The sequence below is a fragment of the Oxyura jamaicensis genome, chromosome 1, assembly GCF_011077185.1.
Source record: "Oxyura jamaicensis isolate SHBP4307 breed ruddy duck chromosome 1, BPBGC_Ojam_1.0, whole genome shotgun sequence".
Taxonomy (NCBI): domain Eukaryota; kingdom Metazoa; phylum Chordata; class Aves; order Anseriformes; family Anatidae; genus Oxyura; species Oxyura jamaicensis.
Window position 1 is genome coordinate 46,800,268 of NC_048893.1, and position 25,649 is coordinate 46,825,916.

At 43.9% G+C, this 25,649-nt stretch overlaps 1 protein-coding gene across 4 annotated transcripts in view; it reads right to left on the reverse strand.

Annotated features, from left to right (window-relative positions):
• Positions 1-1,070: 1,070 nt before the first annotated feature.
• CRADD (CASP2 and RIPK1 domain containing adaptor with death domain) overlaps positions 1,071-25,649 on the reverse strand; it is a 77,688-nt gene continuing 53,109 nt past the window's right edge. For 3 of the 4 annotated variants that reach the window (XM_035337213.1, XM_035337228.1, XM_035337219.1), the window contains exon 3: positions 1,071-2,199. In XM_035337213.1, coding sequence (XP_035193104.1) covers positions 1,904-2,199 — 296 coding nt within the window. In that variant the 3' untranslated portion in view covers positions 1,071-1,903. Of the gene's footprint in view, positions 2,200-20,852; positions 21,095-25,649 lie in introns of those variants that run through there. The other variant, XM_035337233.1, reaches the window with a different exon arrangement.

Sequence of the window (25,649 nt, forward strand, 5' to 3'; positions counted from 1 at the left end):
CCTGTGAGCGCACCCACTATTACACTGCTTTACTACCATGTATGGTCCTACTCCCGAGCACTGTCTTCAGGCTGCTTTAACTGGGGACAGCTCCTTGGCCACCCCTTTGTGTTCAGACCAGGACTGTGCTGGCTCAGAACACGATAAGGTACTTGCATTTACGTGATGGGGAGATTCCTCCAGTAAGTCAGGCTGTTAGTAGTTCCTCCTGCTCCTCATTTCCAGCTTTTGTTCCTCCAAGCTGCTGCCACAGACGCTGCTTTGCCCCTCCTCCCTCACATGCAAGTCACACCACTGCTCAAGTCCCAGCAGAACAGGTTCAGAGTTCTCACATCCCCTGCTCTGAGCCTTGTCTATCTGAATTTGTCAGATGTCTCTACACCTGCTCTAGGATGGTTTTCAGCAAAAAGTACTTGCTGGCATTAAAGCACCATGAAATATCAAAATAAATAAATAACAATGCCTAAATTGTTTATCATTTATTTTGGATGTGTTGATAGACTTAAATTCTCTAAGCAGCTGTAATAGGATATAATTAGTTAAGATCTGAGTGAGGTATAACAGGATCATGATTTACTGAAGGTCAGATCTATACAGAAGACTGAAATACCATCAGATTGCTTCAGGACCTGTAAGAGAACTGATCCTGCCAGGATATGTTCTCTGTTTCCATGCTTCTGAAATACATGGCAGGCAGGGTGTCCTTGAAATTTTCCTTTGTCTTTCCTAATTTCCCATCTTCAGGAAAAGTCTTCAAAAATCTGGGTAGAAGACGAATTTTTAGAAAAAAAGGCAAAAAGGCTTATTCTTTCCCTAGTATAGAATTCTGGCAAGGCTGTTAATCTGATAAATTATATGGGAATTTATTTGGCAATGACTCTGTATAGATTAAACGGTCTACCATAATTTGCTCATAAATAGACCTGGAAACTGCATCCAAACTTTGTTCCTAATTTAAGGTACAGTAAAGTGTCCAGAAAGAATTTAAATTCACTCAGCCTCTTATCATCAGGTCTCAGAGAGCAGCTGGCCACTCCTGGATACATACCATAGTGCAGACTCCTCAGACATCACCTTATCTTCCAGTTTATTAGCTGGGATAAACATGGACAACCTAGAAGTCATCTCATTTCATAGGCACCTTCTTGCTCTGTTTACCATCCCCTGCCCATGCTGTGGTCCCTTTTCTGCTGCATAACTTTCCAGTGAGTTCCCCACCCATGCTACGCTTAGAGACAGCATACAAGCACAGTGCCTGTCTCCTTGGAGAAACCTACATCCATTAAATAATAATGGGAAAAAACCTCACAGGCATGCCACGTTCCCATTACTTCCACTTGGGGCCAGTTTCAAAGGTAGACTAAGGTGGCAGCCATCTACCCTAGCAAGAAACCGTATGTGCTAAAACTTCAACAAATGTGAAATGGGCCACCTGCAATAACTGTTATAAAATTGTTAAATTAGTAACCATGATTATTCTCATTTCTTACTGGGATATCAGGGAACTAGCACGGAACAGCAGTAAAAAAAGCTCCTACACAGTCCAGAATATAGGTTAAACCAAGTGTTGCGCCCGCAATGAAACCAGAAACCTTGCTGAACTCACTGCAGGGCCTCCTGCTTGCAAGGACCTTAAGTGTCACCTTATATCCCCATTGGAATAGTACAAAAGTGAACAGGAAAGAGTGATCCATTTTTTAATGCCTGCTAAAAATTAATCTGGCATGAAAGGAATTATAAATCACAAGATGCCACAGAAAACTGGAATGTATATGCTTAATAAAATCACAGTTCTCAATCCCAGTTCTTCCAGTCTGATGCACCAGATCTTCAATACGTCTCAGTGAGTCCTCTTTATTTAATTTAGCAAAGTGCGTAAAAGCTCCCAATCAATAGCAAGGCTTCAGTCGAGCATGTACTGTATCACAGAAGGATCCACTTCTTCTGCCATCAGACTGGCTTGCAGACTTTGAATTGTTGCTTTCTTCCCAAAACGCTGTCTCCACAGGACAAATGCTGCTACAATCTGTGACTGCACATTGTGAGGGTGATTGACTTTACATCGATAGATGTCAGTATGGGACAAACCCAAGCACAGAACAATATGCTCCCATTCAGGTCCCAGTCTCTTTGCAAGCTTGTTCATCTGCTGATCTGTTGGTGAGCTCTTCAAAATACATGGTGCAATTTCAGTTATGTCTGTAAAAAAAAAAAAAAAAAAGAAAAAGAATATGAGAATATGCATACACGTCTCTAGGCAATGCTGCAAATATTAATGTAAAACCTTGACAAAGGAGAGAATAAGCAAAGCTGAGGTGAAAGAATTAATTAACTAGAGAAACAGAATGCACACTCAACCAGAAAAATGAATTACATAATCAACCAGAAGATTAATTAGAGGAAAACTAATGCTCAATGGACCTTATTAGAGAGCCTGGAGCTTCTGAATGTCAATAATCCAGATATCAGAATTCTACTCTGAAGCCAAGACTTTCAAAAGTAATTATAGATGTTGGGGTAGTCAACAAGAAAGGTTTAAAAGGAACATACTTCCAGCAGCCAGCACCTTCTGAAAATCAGTCTGGTTGTACAAGTATGAAACAGTGACAAATGACAAATACAGGACCAGCAGTACCTTATTGCTCCTGTCGTGTGACTCTCTGTTTATACACTTCACAAATAATCAATTCCTTAGTTACCAGATATTGTCCCATTTTTTTGCTGATGGCTGTTCACAAGATATTTTTCTGTCTCCTAAGATGCTACTCACCAGAATATATGCCCCTTTGTGCCCTCTCATATATGGCAAATCCATCTTTGTTTTTTTTTTTCCTTCTTTTATTTGAATAAACCGATAAGCATGGTTCAGGTGAACCCATATGAACAAGCCATCAACACCGTTTCCCAAAATGAAGTGTCAATGTAGCTGTAATTATCATCGGTAAAAAAATCTCTTAGGCACCGAGCCAAGTATTTCTTAAAAATACAAGTGATCTCTTTGCTATGGCAATCTGGTCATTTCAAAATCAACAAACAAACAAACCAAATTAATAAAAAAAGTGTTAATAGCAGAGTGAGATGACAGTGCTATTCAGAAATATGCTGCAAGGGTTCCATCCCACCCAACTATAGATAGCCCCTCCTGAACTCATTATGCTATGATCAATTATTCCTAAGGAGAGAAATAGGCTCTCCTAGGAGAAAATCCATTTCATCAGAAAGAAGATGTCTAAAATAGACCAGATGAATTGCTCCTCTAAAAATGCACATTTATCTCCGTTGACTATAAAAGGATCGCTGGGTATAAGCTCAGATGTTGACGTTGATGCTGTAAACGCCCAGCGCTGGTGAAATGGTTCTCTGCCTGCAAATTCAAACCACAGACCAGTTGCTTTAAAAAGGTACATTTGAAAAAGCAGCGTATCTGTAAAACATTTTCACTCTCCGATACCTTTTGAGATCACAAGCTGAAATGAACGGTCAATGCTGGCTGCAATTGCTACTCTACTTTTGTCACTGAAGATACTGCGTCAAAACAGAGCAAAAATATCCTCAGGAAAATGCTAATTATAGCCTGCCAATCCGAAGCAGCAGCCTCCCTCCAGAAGAGCTGCTTTGCAAAATCTAATTTATAGCTCCCATACCATGCTCACAGTCTCTGCCACAGCAGAGAAACAACACCAGAAAGCACCACTCCTTCATTTCCTCAAAAAACAAAATGATTTTGCATAGAATACCCAGCATCTGCGAACATTTGTACTGCTTGAGCCCCATCATACATGAGTACTGCACAGAGATGCTGTGAGTAAAGGCAAAATTGCTTTCTGAAGAGTATCTGGGTGTCATGGTTTTGGCTGGAATAGAGTTAATTTTCTTCATAGAGGCTCACACAGTGCTGTGTTTGGGATTTTTGATGAGAATAGTGGTGATAACACACGGATGGTTTCAGTTGCTGCAGAGCAGTGCTCGCACAGAGCCAAGGCCATTCCTGCTCCTCGCACTGCCCTGCCAGCGAGGGGCTGGGGGTGCACCAGGAGCTGGGAGGGGACACAGCCAGGACAGCTGGCCCAGGCTGACCAGAGGGATGTCCCACACTGTGTGGCGTCATGCTCAGCAATAAAGCTCGGGTGAAGAAGGAGGAAGGGCGCCAGGAGTGATGGCGTTTGTCTTCCCAAGGAACCACCCTGCATGATGAGCCCTGCTGTCCTGGAAGTGGCTGAGTACCTGCCTGCCGATGGGAAGCAGTGAATGGGTTCCTTGGTTTGCTTTGCTTGTGCACAGCTTCTGCTTTACCCACTGAACTGTCCTGATCTCAACCCATGAGTTCTTGCACTTTTACCTTCCTGATTCCCTAATCCCACTTGGGGACAGCGAGCGAGCAGCTGTGTGGGGCTGAGCTGCCTGCCAGGACTAACCCTGGCCACTTTCATCTTTGTCTCCCGATTACCAAAGGAACTGGGGCAGGGGATGGTTTAGGGGTAGGGCACAGGACGCATCGCTTTCCCCACAGGTCACCGAGACAGCCCAGGCTGTCCCAGATATGACCGTGTAGGCTGAGCATCAAGACCACCCTTTGGCCTCAGTGGATCCTGAGACACGAGGGTGAGTGCCAGGATGGCGGCCCCAGGCCATGTCACTCAGCTCAGGAACACCTCATCTCCTCAGGCCTCATCCGCAGGCACTGGAACCGTATGTCTGTGAAGACAAGGGCCCATGGCCTACAGGATGAACATATTACTGCTGACACCACCAGTGGCAAAGGAGGCAGGACCTAGGTGACCCCGTCAGCCCTAACACCGCTCCCTGAAGAAGGCTGAGCAGCACTGGTGGGGCTGCCCCACATTACACGATTCCAGTCCCATAGGACAGCCCCAGGACAGCTGAGTGCCTTTCATTAATTCAAATATGAACGCAGGTGTTGGAGAACAAGTAAAATTTACAACAAATACAGCTACACTGTATCTGCTCATACTAAACCCCTGCGTTGTCCCATGGTCAGCTACTAGGCGGAAGCCCTGTGCCCCAAGGATTATGACCTGCCAGCCCAAGCCTTTTGCTCTCACACTGGTATTTTTACATCCAGCAGAATGATTTTATGGTACTGAAATATGATCAAGCAGGGAGGCCTAACAACAATACATGTCAGCTTGTCCATCCAGCCTTTGATACCAGGCAGATTTTTTGACTACAACAAGTATCTTGCCTTCAGCCTGTTATCAGCCCTTTAATAAGAATAAGAATAAAAACCATCCAGGAAATCTTTTCATCTTGAGCTAGCATCTGATTCTAATATGGATGCAGAAAATTCTGGGACAGAAGCCAAATGTTAAATTTAATACAAAGGCCTGTTATTTTAGGCCCATTTTATTTTCTGTGATAGCTCTTTTTCAGCTCCCATACAAAGTCACCAAGAAAAACCCGAGACAAGTATTACATGACAGGTAACATTATTTAGAGGCATACTGAAATATTTAGTGAGACCATTTCATTATGACAAACGCAAAATCATATAAAGGTTTGGATATGATCTAGGACTAATAACACTCTTAATTTAATAAACACAAGGACATTTCAAGTAAAAGGGAAATACATTTTCAGTCCTCAGCACCCAAGCTGCTTTAGACATACTGCAAAAACATGAAAGACAGCTTTTAAAAGTTATTTTTACTATAGACCCTCACTTATAACCTGCATTGGTCAGGAACAGGCTGAGGGAGGCAGCAAGATTATAGCAAAAGTTTCAATTATGCAGATCCTCCAACTACATTTGAGAACTACTTTTAGGAAACCAAGACCTCAATTTGCATAAATCCAAAGCTCTTCTAGCTATGGATGGGTGAAGATGTACGTGACAAAACAGACGCGGTCTTAGGCTCAGAGAATTTGTTCCACGCTGTTGGAAGAAGTGGGGCCTGGTGAACTAAATGGCATCCAGGGTGTCACTGGGCTGCCTGTTTGTTATCGGGCTTGCTGCAGTGCTCTGAACTGTATCTTACACAGGGACCTGGCAGGTGATGAGGGGTTTCCCTGGGAAGATCATTTGCAGTGTTTCTACCTCTGGTGAGCACACCAAGTGAAAGACCACAAAAGCTGTGGACATGGTCTGTGCTGTGAAGTGCCATGGCTGCATGCTGTGGAGAGAGGGAGCCCAGCCTGCTGCTGCTCACACCAAAACCACCAAGTGCCTGAGAAACGGCGAGCTGACAGCTCTTTGCTGGGGAGTGAGCTGACCTGGGCCTGCCTGCCAGATTGCTGGTGCGGCACTGGAACCATGAAAAGCACCTTTCTCAGGGCTGGAAGCAGGGAGCATGTTATTCACCCTGGTTTTGGAGTAGGAACAGACCCAGAGAAAGAACAGCGTCTCCTTCTGTTCGAAGTTGCAGCACGAAGGAACAGGTTTCTCCCCTTCTCCACCTGCTCCTTGCTGCCAGCTCTAGCTGTTCAAGGAAGCTCATCCACCCTAAACCTTTATCCCATCTGTCCCAGCTGAAACAAACTACTTCTGGCCTGTGTGTACATGTGTGCTTCCAGACCGCTGCACAGACAGGGAGAAACGGCCATGCTGGTGAGCATGGACAGGAAACAGACCTGGATATAAATAGAAATTATCACAGATATGGACCAGACAAAACAGAGTAACCCAGATACCAAATATATGTCTGGGGCAAAGGCATCTGGTTGCCACTTTTGCATTTCTTTTCCTTCAGGACATTTCCAGCTTCCAGCATGAGACTACAAGATGTTGTAACAATCAGGGGGATGGAAAAGGAACTCACTCCAGCTTGCCCCTCTTTGGCAGAAGTGAGAAGATGTAACATAAAGTCCAGTGAACATGGGCTTTGAATCACTTAAAAACTTTTTTTTTTTCTTGTCACTGTCTTGTCTAGGTGACAAGAAAAGCTGAGATCATCTCAGCTGATGGCTGTCTTGTGCCACTGGAAAATCTTTATCAGCATCAAGGTCTCAGTATTGACGGAACTCAGGGGGGAGCAAATGAGCTTGGCTCCAGCACTGGGCACAGCAGTGAAAAGCATTGAGGCATTTTTGGGTGATCTGCAAAGTACCCAACTGATTCCTCAGAACCGCCAGAAGCCTAAAATGCCTCACGGTTTTGTACAAAGCACTCTCCTTTATGGCAGTATGGCTTCTCTGTGTGTGGCAAAAAGCATCTGTAAGAGTTTCGGAGATCTTCCTCCTTCATGCAGTCAATTTGTTTTTACATGATGTAATGATGTAATGAAAGATTAAAAAAAAAAAAAAGAAGATTTTCTGGCTTTTGCATCTGGTATATAAATGATACTTTGATGGAAATAATGTACCTGAATCCAAAGTGCTGAAAAAGTCTCAGTCAGCTACCACCTATACCACCTAATCCTGTGAGGACAACTCCATAGGCAGTTCAGGATACTGTTAGGGAGCCAGGGATAACATGGTGTAGTGGGTTTACGTGGCAAGGTTTTGGTAGCAGGGGGCCATAGGGGTGGCTTCTGTGAGAAGGATCTAGAAGCTGCTCCATGTTTGGCAAGGGCCCCACTGCTGACCAGAGCTGAGCCAATAAGTGATGTTGCTTTGCACCTCTGTGAGAGCAGATTTAAGACAGGGAAAAAAAAACACTGCGCCACACAGCAGCTGGGAGAGTGAGAGGAGTGGGGAACAGCCTTGCAGGCGCCAAGGTCAGCGAAGAAGGAGGGGGAGAGGTGCTCCAGGTGCTGGTGCTGGAGCAGAAGTCCCCTGCGGCCTGTGGTGAGGACCATGGTGAAGCAGGATGTCCCCCTGCAGCCCATGGAGTACCACGGTGGAGCAGGGTTCCATGCTGCAGCCTTGGAGGAGACCACGGTGGAGCAGGTGGACCTGCACCGGCAGAGACAGGGGCCTGTGGAAGACCCCTGACGGAGCAGATTCCAGGCCAGACCTGCAGCCCGTGGAGAGGAGACCACGCAGGAGCAGGTGACCTGGCAGGAGCTGCTGCCCGTGGGGGACCCAGGTTGGAGCAGTTTGCTCCCGAGGGATGGACCCTGTGGTATGGACCCATATCTGGAGCAGTTCTTGAAGAGCTGCTGCCTGTGGGAAGCCCACGCTGGATCAGTTCAGCAAGGACTGCATCCCGTGGGTGGGACCCCACAGCACAGGGGACGAGAGTGACCGAGAAGGAGCGGCGGAGAAGAAGCTCTATAGACTGACCATAACCACCATTCCCCCATTCCCCTGTGCCGCTCGGGGGGAGGAGATGGAAGAGGGTGGATAGGGGGGAAGGTGCTTTTGGTTTCTTTCCTTTGTTTCTCGCTTCTCCAGCTTGTTAGTAATAGGCAATAAATCTTACTATCTTCCTATGCTGAGTCTGTTTTGCCTGTCACGATAATTACTGCACAATCTCCTCGTCCTTATCTCAACCCTTGAGTCCCTTTCATCATATTTTCTCCCCACTCCCCTTTGAGGAGGGGGAGTGAGAGAGTGGTTGTGGTGGAGCTTGGCCGCCCACCCGAGTAAAACCACCACGCATGGCCCACTTGTTATCTAATAACTGCTGGTTAAATCTGCCCCTTGGGAGAGGATGTTCTGGGGACTGGTTTCTGCTCCCAGCACTGCCTCTGTATTTTATCTATTGAAATGACCGCGTACACACTCACTGGATAAGAAGGAAGAAGCAGACCTGAAAGAGATCAGAATCCAGATTTCTCTGAGCTGCACATCCCAATGCTGAGATGCACAGTCATGCTCCACTTCATTTCCTTTCTCCAGATAAATCATTCCAGCAAAAAATAGAAAGATTTCCCCGGGAAGAGTCAAGAACACTTCTTAGCATCCAGAATGGAGCCTGGTGGAGAGAGAGAAAACTCCCCTGGGAAGAAAGGGGTACACCAAGACACAGCAAAATTGAACGCAAGAGTCCTTGGCTGAAACAATGCTAGGCAAACATTCTAATTATTGTATTATCACATCGCAAACAGGCAGGTGATTCTGGACTTCAAATCTTGCACAGCTGGGAATGAGACTGCAGAAAGGACTAATTTATTAGGCATGCATCTCCTGTTGGTAGGTGTACGGAATCCTTCAGTGACCTGGACTCAAGTCCCTAACATTTTTCACTTGACCCCCTAACCAGATCTGGCTCATAATATCTAAAGAGTTCAAAGCAAGCATTTCAGAGTCCTCTTAAATCAACTTTCCTGGCATGTGGAGTACACTTCTTCCCTGAGAAGTGCTAAAGTTAGAGCAAGCAGTCCCACAACCAACAAACCCAAGAAGCCTTGTTTACCCCAGGTGCGAGTCCTACAGCTGACTGACTCCTGCTTCAGCCACATTCCTCACAGGGCCTCTCCAGCTGCCTAGTAATTCTCAAGAAACTCATGAAATCCATTCTCTCCACAACAGCTTCTAGGCAGGCTTCCTGGAGTTGGCCAACAGGTTCAGAAATAGCTAGGGGTAGACACATACACACAGTGGCCCTCAGAAGAGGAGAGCACAGCCTTGCTGGCAGTAGGAAACCACACCAAAGATGTTGGGAGCTCCCAGCGACACTGCTCCACAGAACAATCATCACTGATGCGCCAGCAGCCAGTCACATTTGGAGCTCTTCAGCTAAAGGAAAAGACATATAATGAAGAATTTGTGCCAGCCTCTACTTCCCTCCAGCCCCTTCTGAGCACAGCACGTTTACTCCACGAGTATGAACCACGGACACAGCGCTGGATACTGAACGGGCCTGGTCACGGTTGCCGGACTGTGTGTTGTGTATTTTGGCAGGTGTGTTATGTTCCAGAAATCATTTAATGACTAAATGTCATAACAGCAAACAACTTGCGTATAACCCTGTAGATTCACTTTAAAGTGTAATCCCCTTGGCCCGAGCACAACAGCCGAACTGGGTCTGTCATGAAGCAGAACAAAACTTGGAGGATCAGGTTGGGACAAGCTTCCAAGAGCACTGAGGTGGGGTTGCAGAACCTGAATTGGAAGGTGAGTGTGTAACACTCCTGCTAAAGGAGAGAGCTGAGACTTCAGAGAGTTGCAGCCCCTCACGAGCTGCCGGAGACCCTGGATAAAAGGGAAATAAATTACGAGTCTTGGCTCCCAGTGGGTGCTGTCCTTCACTGAAATCAAAGACCAGAAGGTGAAGGTGGTGATGGTGAGAAGGGTGGAACAAACAGGTTAACTGCTGGATAACTGCAGGGAGTGGGTTGGCTGGATTTGTTAGTAAGGGGATGGGTGGTGACAGTGGGCCTCCTTTTGTGCGCTGCTCTTCTGCTTTCTTTTTCAGCTGTTCCCTCCCAGCCCTGTTCTAACAGGCGGAATGCAGGCAAATGCCTGCCCTCCTCACACAGCACATCCAAATCCACCAGCACTAAGCCAACCTGCGGCAATGGATGGCTGGAGTGCCAAACGGGAAAGTATAATGCTAGATATACAGCATTTGGCAGTACAGCAACACTTATTCCGTCCTGTGCAAATTAAAAATGGTAATGAAGCACTATAAGGTTATTTCCCTGTTATGAACTTCAGAAGGTCTGATTCAGGACCCATTTAACATGAGAAACTAGTTCAAATCACTGATCAGTAAAAAAAGTAGAACAGACTATCCAGAAACCAACCCCTGCTGTATAATTTGGGTGTTGTTTTTCTTCTTGTTGCTGCTAATTAAACACCAGACTGATTCAAAGGCAGGGAAGAGAACACTGGTGTTTTGTAACAGCTCCAAATAATCACGCTCCAGGGAATGTGGAAAAATATTTCTCTTCCATATATCACTGTGGAGCTATTTTTTCTATAACTCTGTGAACAACATGGATCATGTAACCCATCCAAAGTATATTCAAAACCACTGTGGTCCACTTCCTGGTGTCACTGGGGATCAAAAAGTGGGGACCAGGGAATGAGAAAAGTGGAACCATATCCTGTAAAACCTGAACACTGACAGCTGACCCCATTATAGATATCTTTCTGTATATAAGGTTAATATGCTCAGATTAAAATAATTTACAGAAAAAGATTTAAATGACTTAGAGAAGATGTATAGCCTTCTGCTTTTAGCATGTGCGCAGCTGTTTCTCTGTCAAGTTCACAGACTGTGGTCATTGTTCCACTTCTCTGTGCTTGTTGCCTCCTCTGTTGGGTTCTGCTCACTACCAAAGAGACAGCCATGCCTACCTCTTTCAACCCGTTCGAGTATATCAGAGGACACCATTTAATGATGACTGCCAAGTGTATGCTGATCTCTGCTTGGGAACTCCATCTCCTTCCAGAAAACTGAATCAACATGGGAAAATCCTGGGGATGGAAAGCCTACACTTTTGCAGGAACAACAGGTCCAATTAGCTTCCCAAGAATGCCTGTATAAATCCAGAATAAATACTATCTCCTCTAATGCAATCAAAATCAAATCTTGCTCAGTTTCAGACTGAACTACAGAATGAAACCTGTACCATAAGCATATTAAAAAAAAACAAAAAAAAGGTAGAATGCTGCACATTTTTTCCACTGACAACACTACAGTAAAATGAAATTGATAGAGAATTTTATGCTGAGTATATGCCATAGGTATGCTTCACAACTGAAGGATTTTAAAGTTTCTGTAAATTGATAATTTCTGGTCTGATTAATCTACACAGTCATTAATATACAGAATGTGTATATATAAAAACCAACCTCTGTCAATTAGTGATCATAAAATACACTTAGCATAAGTGTACTTCTATTATGGTAATTTACATTTCCACTTCTCATAATTAAATTATCAAAGACACTAATCAAAATGAAAGCAAATATAAATTATTAAGATTGGCTGTGTTCTTCCACATTGTGCTGTTTTCTTAAACTTGCACTACAAGATAGGAAGTTCTCTGTCTTATTTTAAATAAATTTGAATCTAATACCATTGCAGTCAACATGCAGAAAAAAAAAAGTGGCCATGATTTTGCGAGAATCAAATCTGTGGCGAATGTAAATGGTCTCCCTCACGTGAAGCAGAATCCACCCATGGTACCAGGTTCAACTCCTTCCTGCCAAAATCCTCCTGGGATTATGCATTACTGCAGTAATTAAAAGGTACATATATCTTCATTCACTGGCACTCTCTTCTCCTTTGTGCTCTCTAAAGGTCCATGCTTTGTGGCATTAAATGCATTCTTGGTACCGGGGTATGAAAAGAAGGCAGCATAAAATTTTGTCAATTTACAGGCAATTCGAGAATGCAGATGTTTCTATTTTGGCTCGATACCAGCAGCAGCTAGTTCATGTATTCTTTATCACTTGCTAATGACTGCATAGTAGCTGCGGATGTGGCAACAGACTGCTAAAACCTGAAACATAAACATTCGGATTTTGTGACAAAAGTTTTCAGTTGTATTCTCACTACTCAGTTCCAGTAGCTGCCTAGTTTTCTTGAACTTTTTTGTAACGTGTCTTACACGTTTTGTACTTCCACAGATTTCTGCAGTACTGATGGCCTTCTGTACCAGCCCATGTTTAATCCATGTTAAACAGATTGACAGGGAAGCCCCTAAATAAATCCAAGCTGTCTTAAGTTTTCACCCTTTTCAAGCCATAGGAAGCAACCCCAGTGTTTGAGGAGCTGAAACAAATCAACGTTTCACTTTTCATTTGCTTTTTATTGGGAAAAGCAAAGACGAAGTGTCAGCAGTTAATGCTGTGGATGTTATTCTGTGTCCTGTGTGAAAAATGAAAGAATTACAGTCCTATCTAGTATTTCTCTGTGGTTGCATACCATGAAATCAGATAACTGATTCCACAAATAAAATGGTGGCTACAGATGCATACAAGGAAAATAATGTCTGCGCAAAGAAAACACAAACACAGTAATACCTGCTCTCTTTTTAGGCAGGATTACTTAAGCATTGCAGACAAGATTGGATTGAGTTATACTGTGTTTTTATACGCCTCTAGGTTTTTTTTCAGGATTTGACACTGACTGCTCTAGTACCTGAAGTGGAAGCAAGATTTGCTTGATATTTCTATGGATTTATATATTGTTGTCTGTAAATAAGCCGTATGCACCAGCACTGAAGCCTCAGCTAATCACTGTATCCTTGCAGTGACATTTATCCTTTGGTATAAATGCATAAACGAGCATGGAACGTCACACTAAGGAAAAAAGCAACGTCTAGTTAATGGAAAGGTTCTGAGGAACACCTGAGCTTTTAGGAATTACTTGGAAGAACTGCTTAAATACAAATACTGAGCATTCAGATCGTGGCCAAAGATTTTTCCAAATATGCCTTGAAAAGTTATATGGAAAGAACAGGTGTGACTGTGCTTTTGGAAGCCAGGTGCACCCATTTGCTAGCACAAAGCTACCTGATTGTGTGACAGAGCAGAGACAAGAGTCTCTGGCTTACATGCCATCCGTCACACCAAGAATCAACACTAGAAATAATGCTGAAAATCAAATTCTAAAGTATGTCAGTGGATTTCTATATAATTTTGAATGCTCTGCATTTCTTAGTGAATTCAGTGGAGTTCAATAATACTCATGACACATTCAACCATTAATTACCAGTCTGAGCCATACAGAGCCATCATTTCCCTCAATCAAGTCTCTTCTCCATACTATCACAAATAATAATTAACAATCAGTGGATGGTTGTACGAAGCCATGACGATCATAAAGCGCATTCATACTTGCAGTAGACTTCTCGTGGTTCCATAGGAAGCAAATGTTTACCCAGGTGGGCAGGGCAGCTCTGACAGAGCAACTCACCCACTCTAAGTGCAAAACAAAGACGACTGGAACACTTTAATGATTATTTTGTCAGCTATGTGACAAACTCATCATGCAACTTTTGTCACGGGGATTGAAATTTAACTTCTTGTGACAGAAACCACTTGAATGCTTATTTTAAATAGCTGGAGCTGTCTTTCAAGGAGCTGAGGCAAGTATTAATTCCACTGTTCCTTTACAAGTAAGAACCACGGCAGAATCTACAGGATGTTTATCTGCCGAGTACAATAAGTATTTTTTTTTTCCTAGCAACTTTCCTACCAAGAAATCTTTCTAAAGGCTGCAGCATTTCAACAATAAAATCACGCGCTTGGACTTAGCTGTAGATGTTTCTCTCCTGCAACAACAAAACTAACAGTGCCAGCATGAAGGGCTGTTTTGTTATGTAACACAACCAGTCACACATTTTTCCCTTGCAGGACTTAAACCAAGTATGACAACAAGCCATTGCACTTAGCCTTGATAAAACTGTTCATTCTGCCTAGAGATTTTTCTTCGAGCTGGCTCTTCTTTTTTGCTTTGGCTTCAGTAAGTCAGAAATATCAGAATCAAAGATCTGCACAACAGATGGAACTCGGTTCAGAAGAATGCCTTTGGCTGGTGAAGATCTTGGCCTGGCAGGTGTCAAACCGAAATTAATGCTGCACATATTATGCTTTACCGAGTTTCAGATTTTAGTGAAGTGAGACTGCGTTCCTTCCTGACCACAAACATATATTAATAGAACAAGCCATGCAGAGCAAGCTAAAACAGTGCTATCATTATGCTGAATCCTTCACTGCTTGGCATTTTATTTAATCGTTTACATCCGTGAGAAGCAAGTAAACAAAGTGCTACCAACAGGTTAGCCGAGTGTCTCTTTATGCACATTTTGCACAGGTGCAAAAGTCTTCACAAAGTTCCGTAAGCAACATGGACTTAGATCCCTCCTGTTTCTTTTTCCCTCCTTTTCTTGTGTCAGGGCCTTTTTCTTTAAAGGCTTATGAACTTTAGTAGAGTTTCTGACATTTCAAAATCCACAAGAAAACCAGATACTGGTACCAAAATACACTGCTCAGCTACGGCCGGTCGCTATGCCTGGCATGCCAAGCCCGAGCTTCAGCAGCCCGAGTCACAAGGCAGGGTTTTCCATAGGTGCCGGGAAGGGGAGCTTCAGGTGTCATCACCTGCTCCTCTGCATTTCCAAAGGAGTGGGAGGTTCAGCATCACAACCGGCCCTCTCTCGTGCCAAGTCGCGTGAAGATTTGAGAGAAATTAATCGGGAATCTCATGACTTGTTCAACACAGCTGTACTGCCTTGCCTAAAAGCAATTTCAGCTGACTGATGGGACAGTAATTTTAAAAGGTCACAAAGGACTTTTAATTATCTGTGTGTGCATATGTACATATATATATATGAACATTTCAAATTTGTTAATAAAAAAGATGAAAGTCTCGTAGGTATCTGCAAGTCAGATTCACTCCCCTTTTAATTTCATTTCCACAGATTTGGTTGAGGGACCTGGCACACCACCCTGTGAGGAAAAATGATGGAAAGAAGACAGTGGGTGCAGCCATTGCATACCCAGAGGACCTGTTCCACCGAGCACTTTACGTGACCAGGGGGCTGGTGAGTATTTCTTTCCCCTCTGACTCAGTACTGATCTAACACCCGGCAGGATTTGCTCGCCGGCGTGCTTCGTGGCTGTCCTGGGACACGGCACTCCGACCAACTGCGCTCATTAACGGTCCCAAGGCAGTACTGAAAGTAACGAGGTGACTCACTGCCGTAGCCACGCACTTGAAGGCTGTGGGCCCAGTTACTCTTTTTCTCATTCAGGAATAGGATTTTGCCAAAGCGACTGAAGCAAGTTCAAAATCAAACAAGCCATTAGCAAACACGTGTATTACTCGGGATATTTGTAAAAGATTTATGCCAGTATTAGTGGGACAATTCCTATACAAAACCTAAACATCAAAAAACCTTGTGCTCAGATGATTAATTTTCCTGTCTCATGCATACAGAACAAGGTTTTCCCTCACAGCTTTCTAGTCTACTTGCTGCCAGATTTTGCTCCAGTATCAAAATTTCAGCCACTTTGGCTTTTGTGTGTAGCAAATCAGAAATAAAAATGTCTTAACATCAGAAATGAAAAGGCTGGAAGATCAGACAGACCATAAAAAATTGTTTTACTTGGTTTGGGAATTTTACATAACTATGCTTAACCTAAGTAAGATTGAAGCAAAACCAAAAGGCAAAACAAGAAACTAGACAATTCTGTTCTGTCCCAGAGATGCAGAAATACAAACTATGCTTGTATCCCCATGGGAGCCAAAGCTGAAACTGTGCTACGAACACGCAAGAAGGGCTGCTTATTTGCTCCACAACTGTTCTTGACATGACAGCTACCTCCTAGAGTTAAAAAATGGAAAAGCCATCTCAAAAAAGAAAAAAAAAATCTTAAGCAAACATCCTTCTAGTTCAACAAACTCATAAACAAAGAGATCAGGGCTTTTTATAATGCTGACAGTTTTTGTGCTAGAACTGCAGACTTCACCGTTCTTCTCTTCCTTCCTTTTTCAGAGGAACTGCTAGGTGCTGCTTGACTTTAGTACAGAAATAAAACACGTGGCGAAGCAATGACCTTCTAATTGGTTTTGGTGTTAGCCAAGGCTGAATATTTTGAGCCTCACACTAAACATGTTACCTAATTTTGTGTGGGGGTTGCAGTAAGAATAACCAAATGTTTTTGAGATGCAAGGCTGACACATTCTGAGAAAGTGTCCTCAAATTTCCATTTGAGGAAATAAGACATACCGCATCAGCATATGTGAACTGAACTTTACTGTGTAACAAACTACTCAGAGCCCTGCTACCTAACCTGACCTTCCACTTGCACTTTAGTGTGCATAAATATGCTAATAACAGGTACGGAGGGTTCATGTGCAACGTTGACAAGTTCAAGTGCAGAAGACAGATGAAAATTTGGCTTACATGCTTCAGTTTTCCCTCAGTTTGTGAGATTCCAGCTTTCTAAGATGATTATGAAGCCTTGGTGTTCTGTCCTAAAGATGTAAGATTAATTATTTAAACATATTTATTCAGTTTTTTAGATTGAAAATGAGGTCTTCTTGTCCACTTGAAAGAGGTCAACAAGAATGTGAAAGTACCTCTGACTCAGGTTTTTTAAGATACATTATTTACTGCCATTTATACTGTATTTAAATTGTTTGAACACTTTAGCCACACCATGAAAAGTTCTTGCTACAAACACCTTGGAATCTAAAGATTTATGAAGGTATTCACTTCCAAAATTGCTGGAATGAGTTGGGATACTCAAAACCAAAACTGCAAAGAGCCTCAAATGTTTTCAGGAAATTCTGTGCAGGTAGGCTGTGAAACTGTGGACAAGAACCTGAATGACAGCACAAGAAGACAGCAGTCATCTTTAAACAAGCCAGATACTAAGTACTTGACTCAACAGACCTCTGCCATAAACCAAGCAAGGAAAGCACAAGGAATTTTTAATATTGTTCTTTGTGTCTTGCAATTATTTCCACACGCAACTGGAGAAACCTAGGCAACCAAAGATGCCTGCATCTGTAAGTGCTGCAGGAGCACACTGCCTACAGGGAGCACGAGTATGTTTGGAACTACTGTGTTCAGCTTAATGAAGCAATTTCAAACAAGATATAAAATTGTTTCAGATACACAACTGTAAAAAAAATCATAGCTCTGTAGTCTCACAGACTGCTATTTTAAAGACAGTTTCATTAAGAAACACAGCTTGAGAATATCTGTCAAAAAAGATCAGAGCTTCACGCAGGGACAGCAGGAGGCAGCTGAAGCAATCTGCAGCACAGCCCTGGTGCTCATCGGTCTCTGACCCTGTGAAAAAGTGTAATTACTGCATGAATATACCTATTAGACTAAAAGAGAAAACCTAGGGAAAGGCAAAACTCTGCTAGAAAGAGACGGTGAGAACTCCTCTGGTTTTATGCAAGGGCCTACAGCTCTGTATGTCCCAATATGATAAAACTTTGTTAGTCTGACAACACAACTGTGGCTTTAATTTGAAGTTCACATTTTTCTATGAGAATCATTAAATATGACACACTTGCCCTGTTCCACAGAAAAGCAAATCTGCCTCTACTTTTGATTCCTCTGAAGCTGTAACTTAATTGTGCAACATTTGATTTAGAAATATATTTGAAGATGTTTTAGATATTACCTCACTTGTACACCATCCCAGGCTTTCCAGGAACTCTAACCCAACAGCCTTCTAGCCTTGCTTATATCTGAACTACTGTATTTCATGGCTTCCACACTGTACTGTCTGGAAACTCCCAGTGAGACTGGCCCCGCTGTATTAAATACGAGCATGTAGGAAGGACAGACACTGTGCTGGAGAGTTTTCAGTCTCAGGCCCAGACCCTGAAAAAGGCTTCGCACGTATGAATTTATGTATGCAGAGATTGCCATCAGAGAGTTCCAACAACTGAGGAGCCGGGCCTGCACAGGTGAAGAAGAAAAAGCATCAGAAGGGATCAGAGAGACAGCAAGGAACAATCCAGGTCGTCCACGCTGCATTTCCTGCTCACGACCGCTGCTTTGACAGGAGTCCATCCTAAGATGCTGATGGAGATCCATTACGCCGCTGCTGTTTTAATCAGGAAGGTTAATTTATGATGTCCTAGAAATGTAAATAATAAATTGTTCCAAATCATTTTAAGTATGGAATTGAAAATACTGGAATTTGAAACTCCAGTGACATGCTGATAACCAATGGGAGCAGACTGATGAGCAGTTATGTGAGCTAGACGGGCTGAAACGATACAGAGACTCTGTGAGACTCATCTCTGTGACAAGGCTGGGGCTCCAATCTTGCAGTTCTGCCCAGCGCAGGTCCTCCTGACACTTCTGACCCATGGAGCTGAGGCTCTAAACAGAGGAGCTCTCCCACGCTTAAACTGCAGGATGGAAACAGCGAGGTTTCACCCAACTGTGCTTCATGTAACTTCAGTCAGTCAGTGACCACTGGTAACTCATCAAGACATCTGAAAATATCTCCTATCTGTGAGACATTCCTGCCATGAGTAGTCTGCTCCTTGCCTCCTCCCGCTGCTCAGCCTTGCAGGTAATGCCCTGATGCACGACCACCGCAGTGGTCGCTCTGTGAGACACATATATCCTGCTGCATGGAGGTCAGTGAAGTGCTTCACCCATGCCGATAGCCCTGGGGGTTTGCTTTCCTAAGGCAGCTGTGGGCCTTTGGCACCTTCTCTTTGTGGACACAGGTGCTGTCACGACCATTTCTCAAAGGAACTGCTGCCTTCACCAAAAGCTACACCAAGACAACATAAGATCGACTGCCACAGCCTACCCGTGCATCCTTCAAAGTCTGCACCTTGCCTCCGCTCTGCCGGTTGCTTCTGGTTTTTCATCAAGTGGAATTCAAGACATTGAGATTAACTTGAAAAAACACCTTTGAGCCAAATCCTGACGTCTGCACTTACACAAAGTAATAGATTTTCCCAGGCAATCCACAGTGCGAATTGCTTCTGGTCTCCCACTCTTAGCACTGACTTAGACCTCCTGCCGTCTCATCCATCCCTCCTCTCTTTTCTGCTTTGTGCTGCGGCTGGCGAAGGCTCCTGGAGCTGCAGCACTGTGCTACCCCCGTGCCTTCACGAGGAACACAGCCCCTCCTGGTCACAGATGTGCACTATGCAGTTGCCTGTCACACAGTCCATCCCGGCCCAATATGCAGTACTTTGGCCAGATGGGTGGAATCTGTTGCGCCAAAGGTGTGTTGCAAGCTTTGCTGTAATAAAAATCCCCTCCCACTTTTAAACAATGAATTTGTTTTCTCTTTTTTCTTCTTTCTCTAGCTTTTTCGCTCTTTCCCCTCCCACTTTTTCAAGTGGGAAGGAAAGCGACAGGGAGAATAATGATTTCCTCAGCTTCTGTTGGAAAAAAAAACATACAAAAAATTCCACCACGACAGATTTTTCTTCCTTTTTTTTTTTTTTTTTTTTAGTGAAGTTGAGAATCCATTTTTTTTTATTAAAAATTTCCTACATGAGTGCCCAGCTAATACAGGCACTTGGAGTCGAAGGCAGCAGGGAGCTGGTAACTCTCTACCTCTGCTTTGTTTATCAGAAATCCCAGCCTTGTGTGTGGCAAGAGGTCAGCCTGAATTTTTCTCTTAAACTGCATCTTTAAAAAATGTTTTTCGGGGTCTAGGATGTATAAATCACACCCCATAGCCCAGCGTGGAAGCACAGCTTGTGATGCTTTCCTTCTGCCAGTTGGCTTTACACACCCTCGGTGTAATCCCCACCGTCCTGCATGTTAGGGAAGGAGGGAGAAAAGCCCCCGTGAGTTATGAGATGACCGGGGTGGACAAAAGCGAAGCAGCTTTCCCACGTGTGGAAGGAGAGGCAGCGACAGCAGTGACCAGCAAAGCCCCCAGGACCACAGTCTTTTAAATGACTGTGATGTGCGGAGGCATGAGCAAGTTTGGGACCCCAGAATCACTGAGGAGGGGTGAGCATGTGTGTGCACTGCACGCTGCCTCTGTTTCTACTCGGGAGTCAACCTTGTTTAAGGCTTGCTTTGTCTTAGCAGATGGCAAGCATGACGGCTGCTGGTTTAAGATTTTTCTGCCAAACCAGCCCCCGGCTGTTTTCAGAAATAAAGAATGCTGCTCTCTTTACCAAAGCAAAAATAGCTCCTCTCCAATTCTCTCCCTCAAACTATTATTTTACATGTTTCAGGAGTAAATATCTAGCCAGACTACATAATTGCCATTACACAATTTTTAATTAGCTACCTACAACAACCTTCCCGCTTTAACCGGTGGTGGTGGTGCTTTGGTTTTGTGGTTGGGTTTTTTCTGAGGCTACAGCAGAAATCTGAATTCCCAGCTGGAAAATCCCACAGTTCAGAGCATTACAGCACCAGGTGCAGAATGCGACCTGTCGTGCTGGTCATCCTGTGTCTGCCATGAAAAAACTGTTTGTGACACAAGAACAAGCCCAGACCTCATTTGCAGTAGCAACTATGTAAGGCAGGACTGCATCAGAAAAGACAGTGACGGAAACACATACTGATTTAGTTCATTCCTTCAGCTGCTTTTTATTATTATTATTATTATTATTATTTGGCCAGGAACCTCCTATAAATTTTGGCTGTTAACCCAACCTGCCCGTGCCAGCAGAGTCTTCGAGGGCACGCTGCAACTACCCGGCGGCACGGCTTCCTCTGGGAAGGCTCCCTTCCCACAGCGCAGAAGGGCTCCCAGATACTGCGAGATGTAACTCAATGCCTCCCTCAACCAGCAGCAGGGCGTTGGCTTCCTCATGCTCAAAAACTACCTACAAAACACGAAATAAGTGAAAGTCCAGCAACCTTTGTTGGCACTAGTAAGCTCCACGCTAACCAACAAAAATATCAGCTCCTGGAAATATGAGGAGGTCTGGGGACAAACAATTCTCATACTCTTTCCTCCACAGCTGAATCTGCTTGCACCTGGAGGTACGGACCGAGGAAACACCCCAACCACACACACACACATGTAACTTCTCAGCAGACCACCACCAACCGTTCAGCCAGAAAGTGCAGCTGGAACACAGCAACCCTACACAAGTGATAAAGCACCGATGGGCTGGATTTTATGGTGTCAGCCCCAATTCAATAACAGCATCACAGAGTATATATATCTGTCAGCCAAGCCAGCTGTTCTCCCAGGTTTCAGCGAGCCTTTAGCTGCACCGCGTGGAATTGCTGCTTTCCACATGGAACGTGTCTTTGGGAGCAAAGTCTGCCACGGCAACTGCAACAGCACCGCACATTCTCGGTGCAATAAGCTGTCGTTGGGGTGGAAAAGTATTGCTTCGTGAGCTGAAAACCAAACAATGAGCAATAAAGTCAGGAGCTTCAGGCCAATAGTTCCAGTATCTGGTGTTTGTCCTGTTTCCCAAAACAAAGGATAGTTTATGCATGCTGTAGACACTTCCTATTCGCAGCAATGCTAACACTCTTTATGTGCACTGCACATGGAAGGCCCTGTAGCCCCCACACAGGACAGCCTGAATATGGACCCACCCTGCTCTTGTTCTTGGGAGGACACCTAGGAAGCCTGCAGGGCCGATGGCTCCAGATATCCTGCAACGGCATCAGGCAGAAAAAAACATGTGCGTCTTTCCTTGCAAGGCACCAGGGCCCTCCCAGGATTATTTTAATTTTGCCTGTGCTGAGGGGAGTGGAAAATGGCAGGCAAATCTGTGGCAGAGCTGAAAAGCCAGGATTTCTGGAGTCTTGGTCATGTACCATAATTGCAAAATCATGCTTCCTGCCTTCCACGCGCACAGTGAGTCTTCCTTCCCCCTTCATCCCAGAGAGATGGGATTATTAGGAATTTCCTTAAGTTTCCCTTGCCTTTTTTCTTTCCTTTTTCCCTACCCTGACATCAAAAAAAGATCACACCATTAAATGTAGTCTGGACTTTTGCTTCCAAATACCTTTCAGTATGGACAGGACCAAAAACCAATGGAATAACCAAGCAAGTCACCCTATTATGCAACAGATGGTGAAACTATTTGTGTCGGTAAACTGTGGCTTTCATTCCTCTGAAGGCTGCTTTCCTCCAGGGGATTCCAGTAACTGGACTAACTGAAGAGTGTTTTGACAAGTTATAACAGCACAGAAAACCCACCTATGAAATTACATCCTGGTAGCATCTTCCAAAGTAAACTTAAATCTTGGTATCACAGCTCATTGGGGAAACTACTATGCTTTCATTTGTTATGAGAACATAGCTTGAATTTTTTTTTGTAGATAACAACTGTTCTTATACCTAATGATACGGCTTAATCTCCTCCAGAATTAGGTTTCTGCAGCAGCACGGGCCCTATAGGATCATCTCCTGCGATTCTCATCATAATAAGAATATACAGTCTTAATTTATTTTCCTTTCACCTACTTTCTTTCACTGTATGTAATTCCCTCACAAAGACACCAGATCATCTCCGATGGTGTCTGTCTGTCCCCAAGATGCAAACTGATCAAAGAAAATGCAAACCAGGTGCCAGTGTAGATGCCAGCCTGTTCGGTAGAGAGGGACACTGGCAAAGTTCAAGGCTCGGGCAATGCTATTCTGGGAAAGGCTTCTTACTACTAAAAATGTGCTCCGCAGTAGTGCCGGTGAGCCCTAGCCATGTGCTGGTGAGGCCTGTCAGGCACAGAACCTGTTCCTATCACGAATGTTTTCTTGGTTGATTCCCTTACACCAGAAGCCTACCGGTCTCAGACTGCCATGGTGAGAAAATGCGCAGGGGGTGGGAAGCTCTTGCCGAAGCGAGCGGGCCCCCTCGCACAAAGCACCGCCACCAGGCAGAGAAGCAGGCCCAGAAGAGATGTGTGACGGCTTGCACAAGTCCTGAAGATGCTGGCTACTGAAAGCAGGAACAATAAGCACAAGGGTCACTCTGTGTCTTGTTCTTGCGTTCCTCCAAAGGAATTTGCTGCTGCCTGTTCTCGGAGACAGATCTTTGATTGCTATCATAGCAATTGTTAAAAGTAGGTAATCTTTGCCATTTGTGACTGTGCTTTCCCCTGTCCTGACCAACACGTGTGCCAGCAGGACTGGGAACAGCCTGCACAGGGTGGGTAGGGGCAGAGAGCAGCTGGATCCAAGCTGAATAGAGAACAACCAGTCCAATTCCTCCCTGTTAAACCCGAGGTTTCTGCATCATGGCTGAGTTTAGGCTAGAACGTCTTTAATACGGGACAATGCTTTATATACAAGTAATTTAGGATTCAGAGGGCAGATGGCTCCAGTTCCAGTAACCAGCTCTTCTTCCTCCGGTAAGCTTTAAAATGCTGGTGGTTAGAGCATTTTGCACAGGGAGGGACGGGCTGACTCAGTTCCTACTCCCGAGCGCAGTTGCAGCCTGGACTAGTGAGCACATACGATCAATATCCATCAGGAAAACAAAGGAGGCAGAGGCTGTGAAAAGGAAGGAAGTTGCAGACTAAAACATTTCATTTTTCCATATTTTTCCTCATGAATATCCCGAAACATAAAGCAGACAGATTTTTTGCAGAAGTGACCAGGATTTATTAAAGACAGGATATTGATATGAAACATTCATGACCCTCAACTTAGCAGTATTTCTCTTGGATGGGGTAATGAAGTGAATTTATTACATATCAGTGCCAAGAAGCTCATAACAAAAATACAGATTATAGTTCTCAGATTCATCAACTCAAACCAGATATTTTTGAAAAAAATACTCTGCAGCAGCAGGAAGAATGTAAGTCTCCTAAGTTACTTGGGTTACCAAAGCTGCATATGAAATACATACTTTATCCAACAACAGGATACAAAGTAAATGATTTGATTTTAAAACTCCGGAACAAAGGCACTCTGTGAAGACATGAGAAGGAGAACCCTTGTTGTGTTATCCCAGGTGTGGGGCGTAAGAGGGAAGATATATAGTTATGTTGGACACAGACAAAGCAAACAGAGATTTTATTGCATTGCAAGTTGCTGATTTTATGAGACTTGAAATAAGATAATAAAAGATGGATAAGGCAAGATAGAGAAATACTGCATCTTCTCGGGAAGCTTGGCTTCAGAGAGGATTCAGACAGAACACGGCCACAGCAGAGGTTGCATTTGATCCTGCCCTGATTGCTCGCTCTGGAGGATCCATTTGTTAAATTCTTAACAGTGAGCTTTGAATATTTCATTCAGCTTCCGCCACGCTCTCTGCAAAATGGGAATATCCCTCTTCAAAACGTTCCCAGAGCTTGCCTGCATCGCATCTGCATGGTCTGCGTGGCTTCGGGAAGACGGAACACATCAGCGTGCTGTGAAAGAAGGAACTCATAACATCGCGAGGTGTGACTGAAGGCACTGTCATACGGAAGGCTTCCGTACATCACCGTGTAAGGGACCAACCCTTTAACGACTCAACACTATTTATATGCAGACATGCTACCAAGGGGAGAAGTTTATTTTGAAGTTAGTGCCGAGGATTTCCAGGGTTTCTAATTCCTCACTTCTTCCAGCCCATCCTCAGGAAAAACAATGAAAACAATAAATAAATAAAGCTAAGAAAAATAAATCAAACAAGCAAATACCGTGGTGTTTCTAATTGCCCTCCAATACAGAACAGGCAAAAAACAAAAAGCATTTAGAACTGCTTCAGGTTTGGGAAATTACTAATCATGAGATCTCTAGTGTGTGTCTGTGTTTAGCAGAGAATGTAATGGAAAAAAAAATAGAGTATTAGTGACTATCCAAGAAAGATTTCAAGAAAACAGGGTGGAAGGGAGTTTGTTTGGATTTAATGTTTCCCCAGCAGCATCTCTAATCCAAACATTACACCACAGGTCAAATGGAGGGGAGCCAGAAAACGAAGCACATTAAAAATAGCCCTTAAAAAGGAAAGTGAAAGTGACCGGTCTCATTCCACCTTCTGTGACCATGAAATGCAAATTCTGTGATGAAAACCAAATTTGGGCTGAGGTCCCATCACTGACTGTACATAAATACAGCAACCTATGCATGCGAAGTCCAAGAGAAAAATACAGAGGCAGCTTTAAAATTCTTCCAGACTCAGAAATCCAAGCTGGTACCACGGCTTGCAAGTAAACTTAGGTTAAAATATTTCTTTTTTTTTTCAATTGATAGGATTGATTTAGAAATCATGTTATCCCAAAAAGCTGTCACTTGTCAGTTTTAAATACCTTAACTTAGTTCGACAAGTCAGCACTATAAAAACTAAACAAATATTATGCCACATTTGAAATACAATGAACTGTCCTCAGCCCCTTGTCCTAGCGCTTCCAAGCGGCCTCCTCACAGGCAGAGAAGTTCGGCAAAGCTCTCACGAGCTGCCTGCCACCAAGACCAGAGAAACG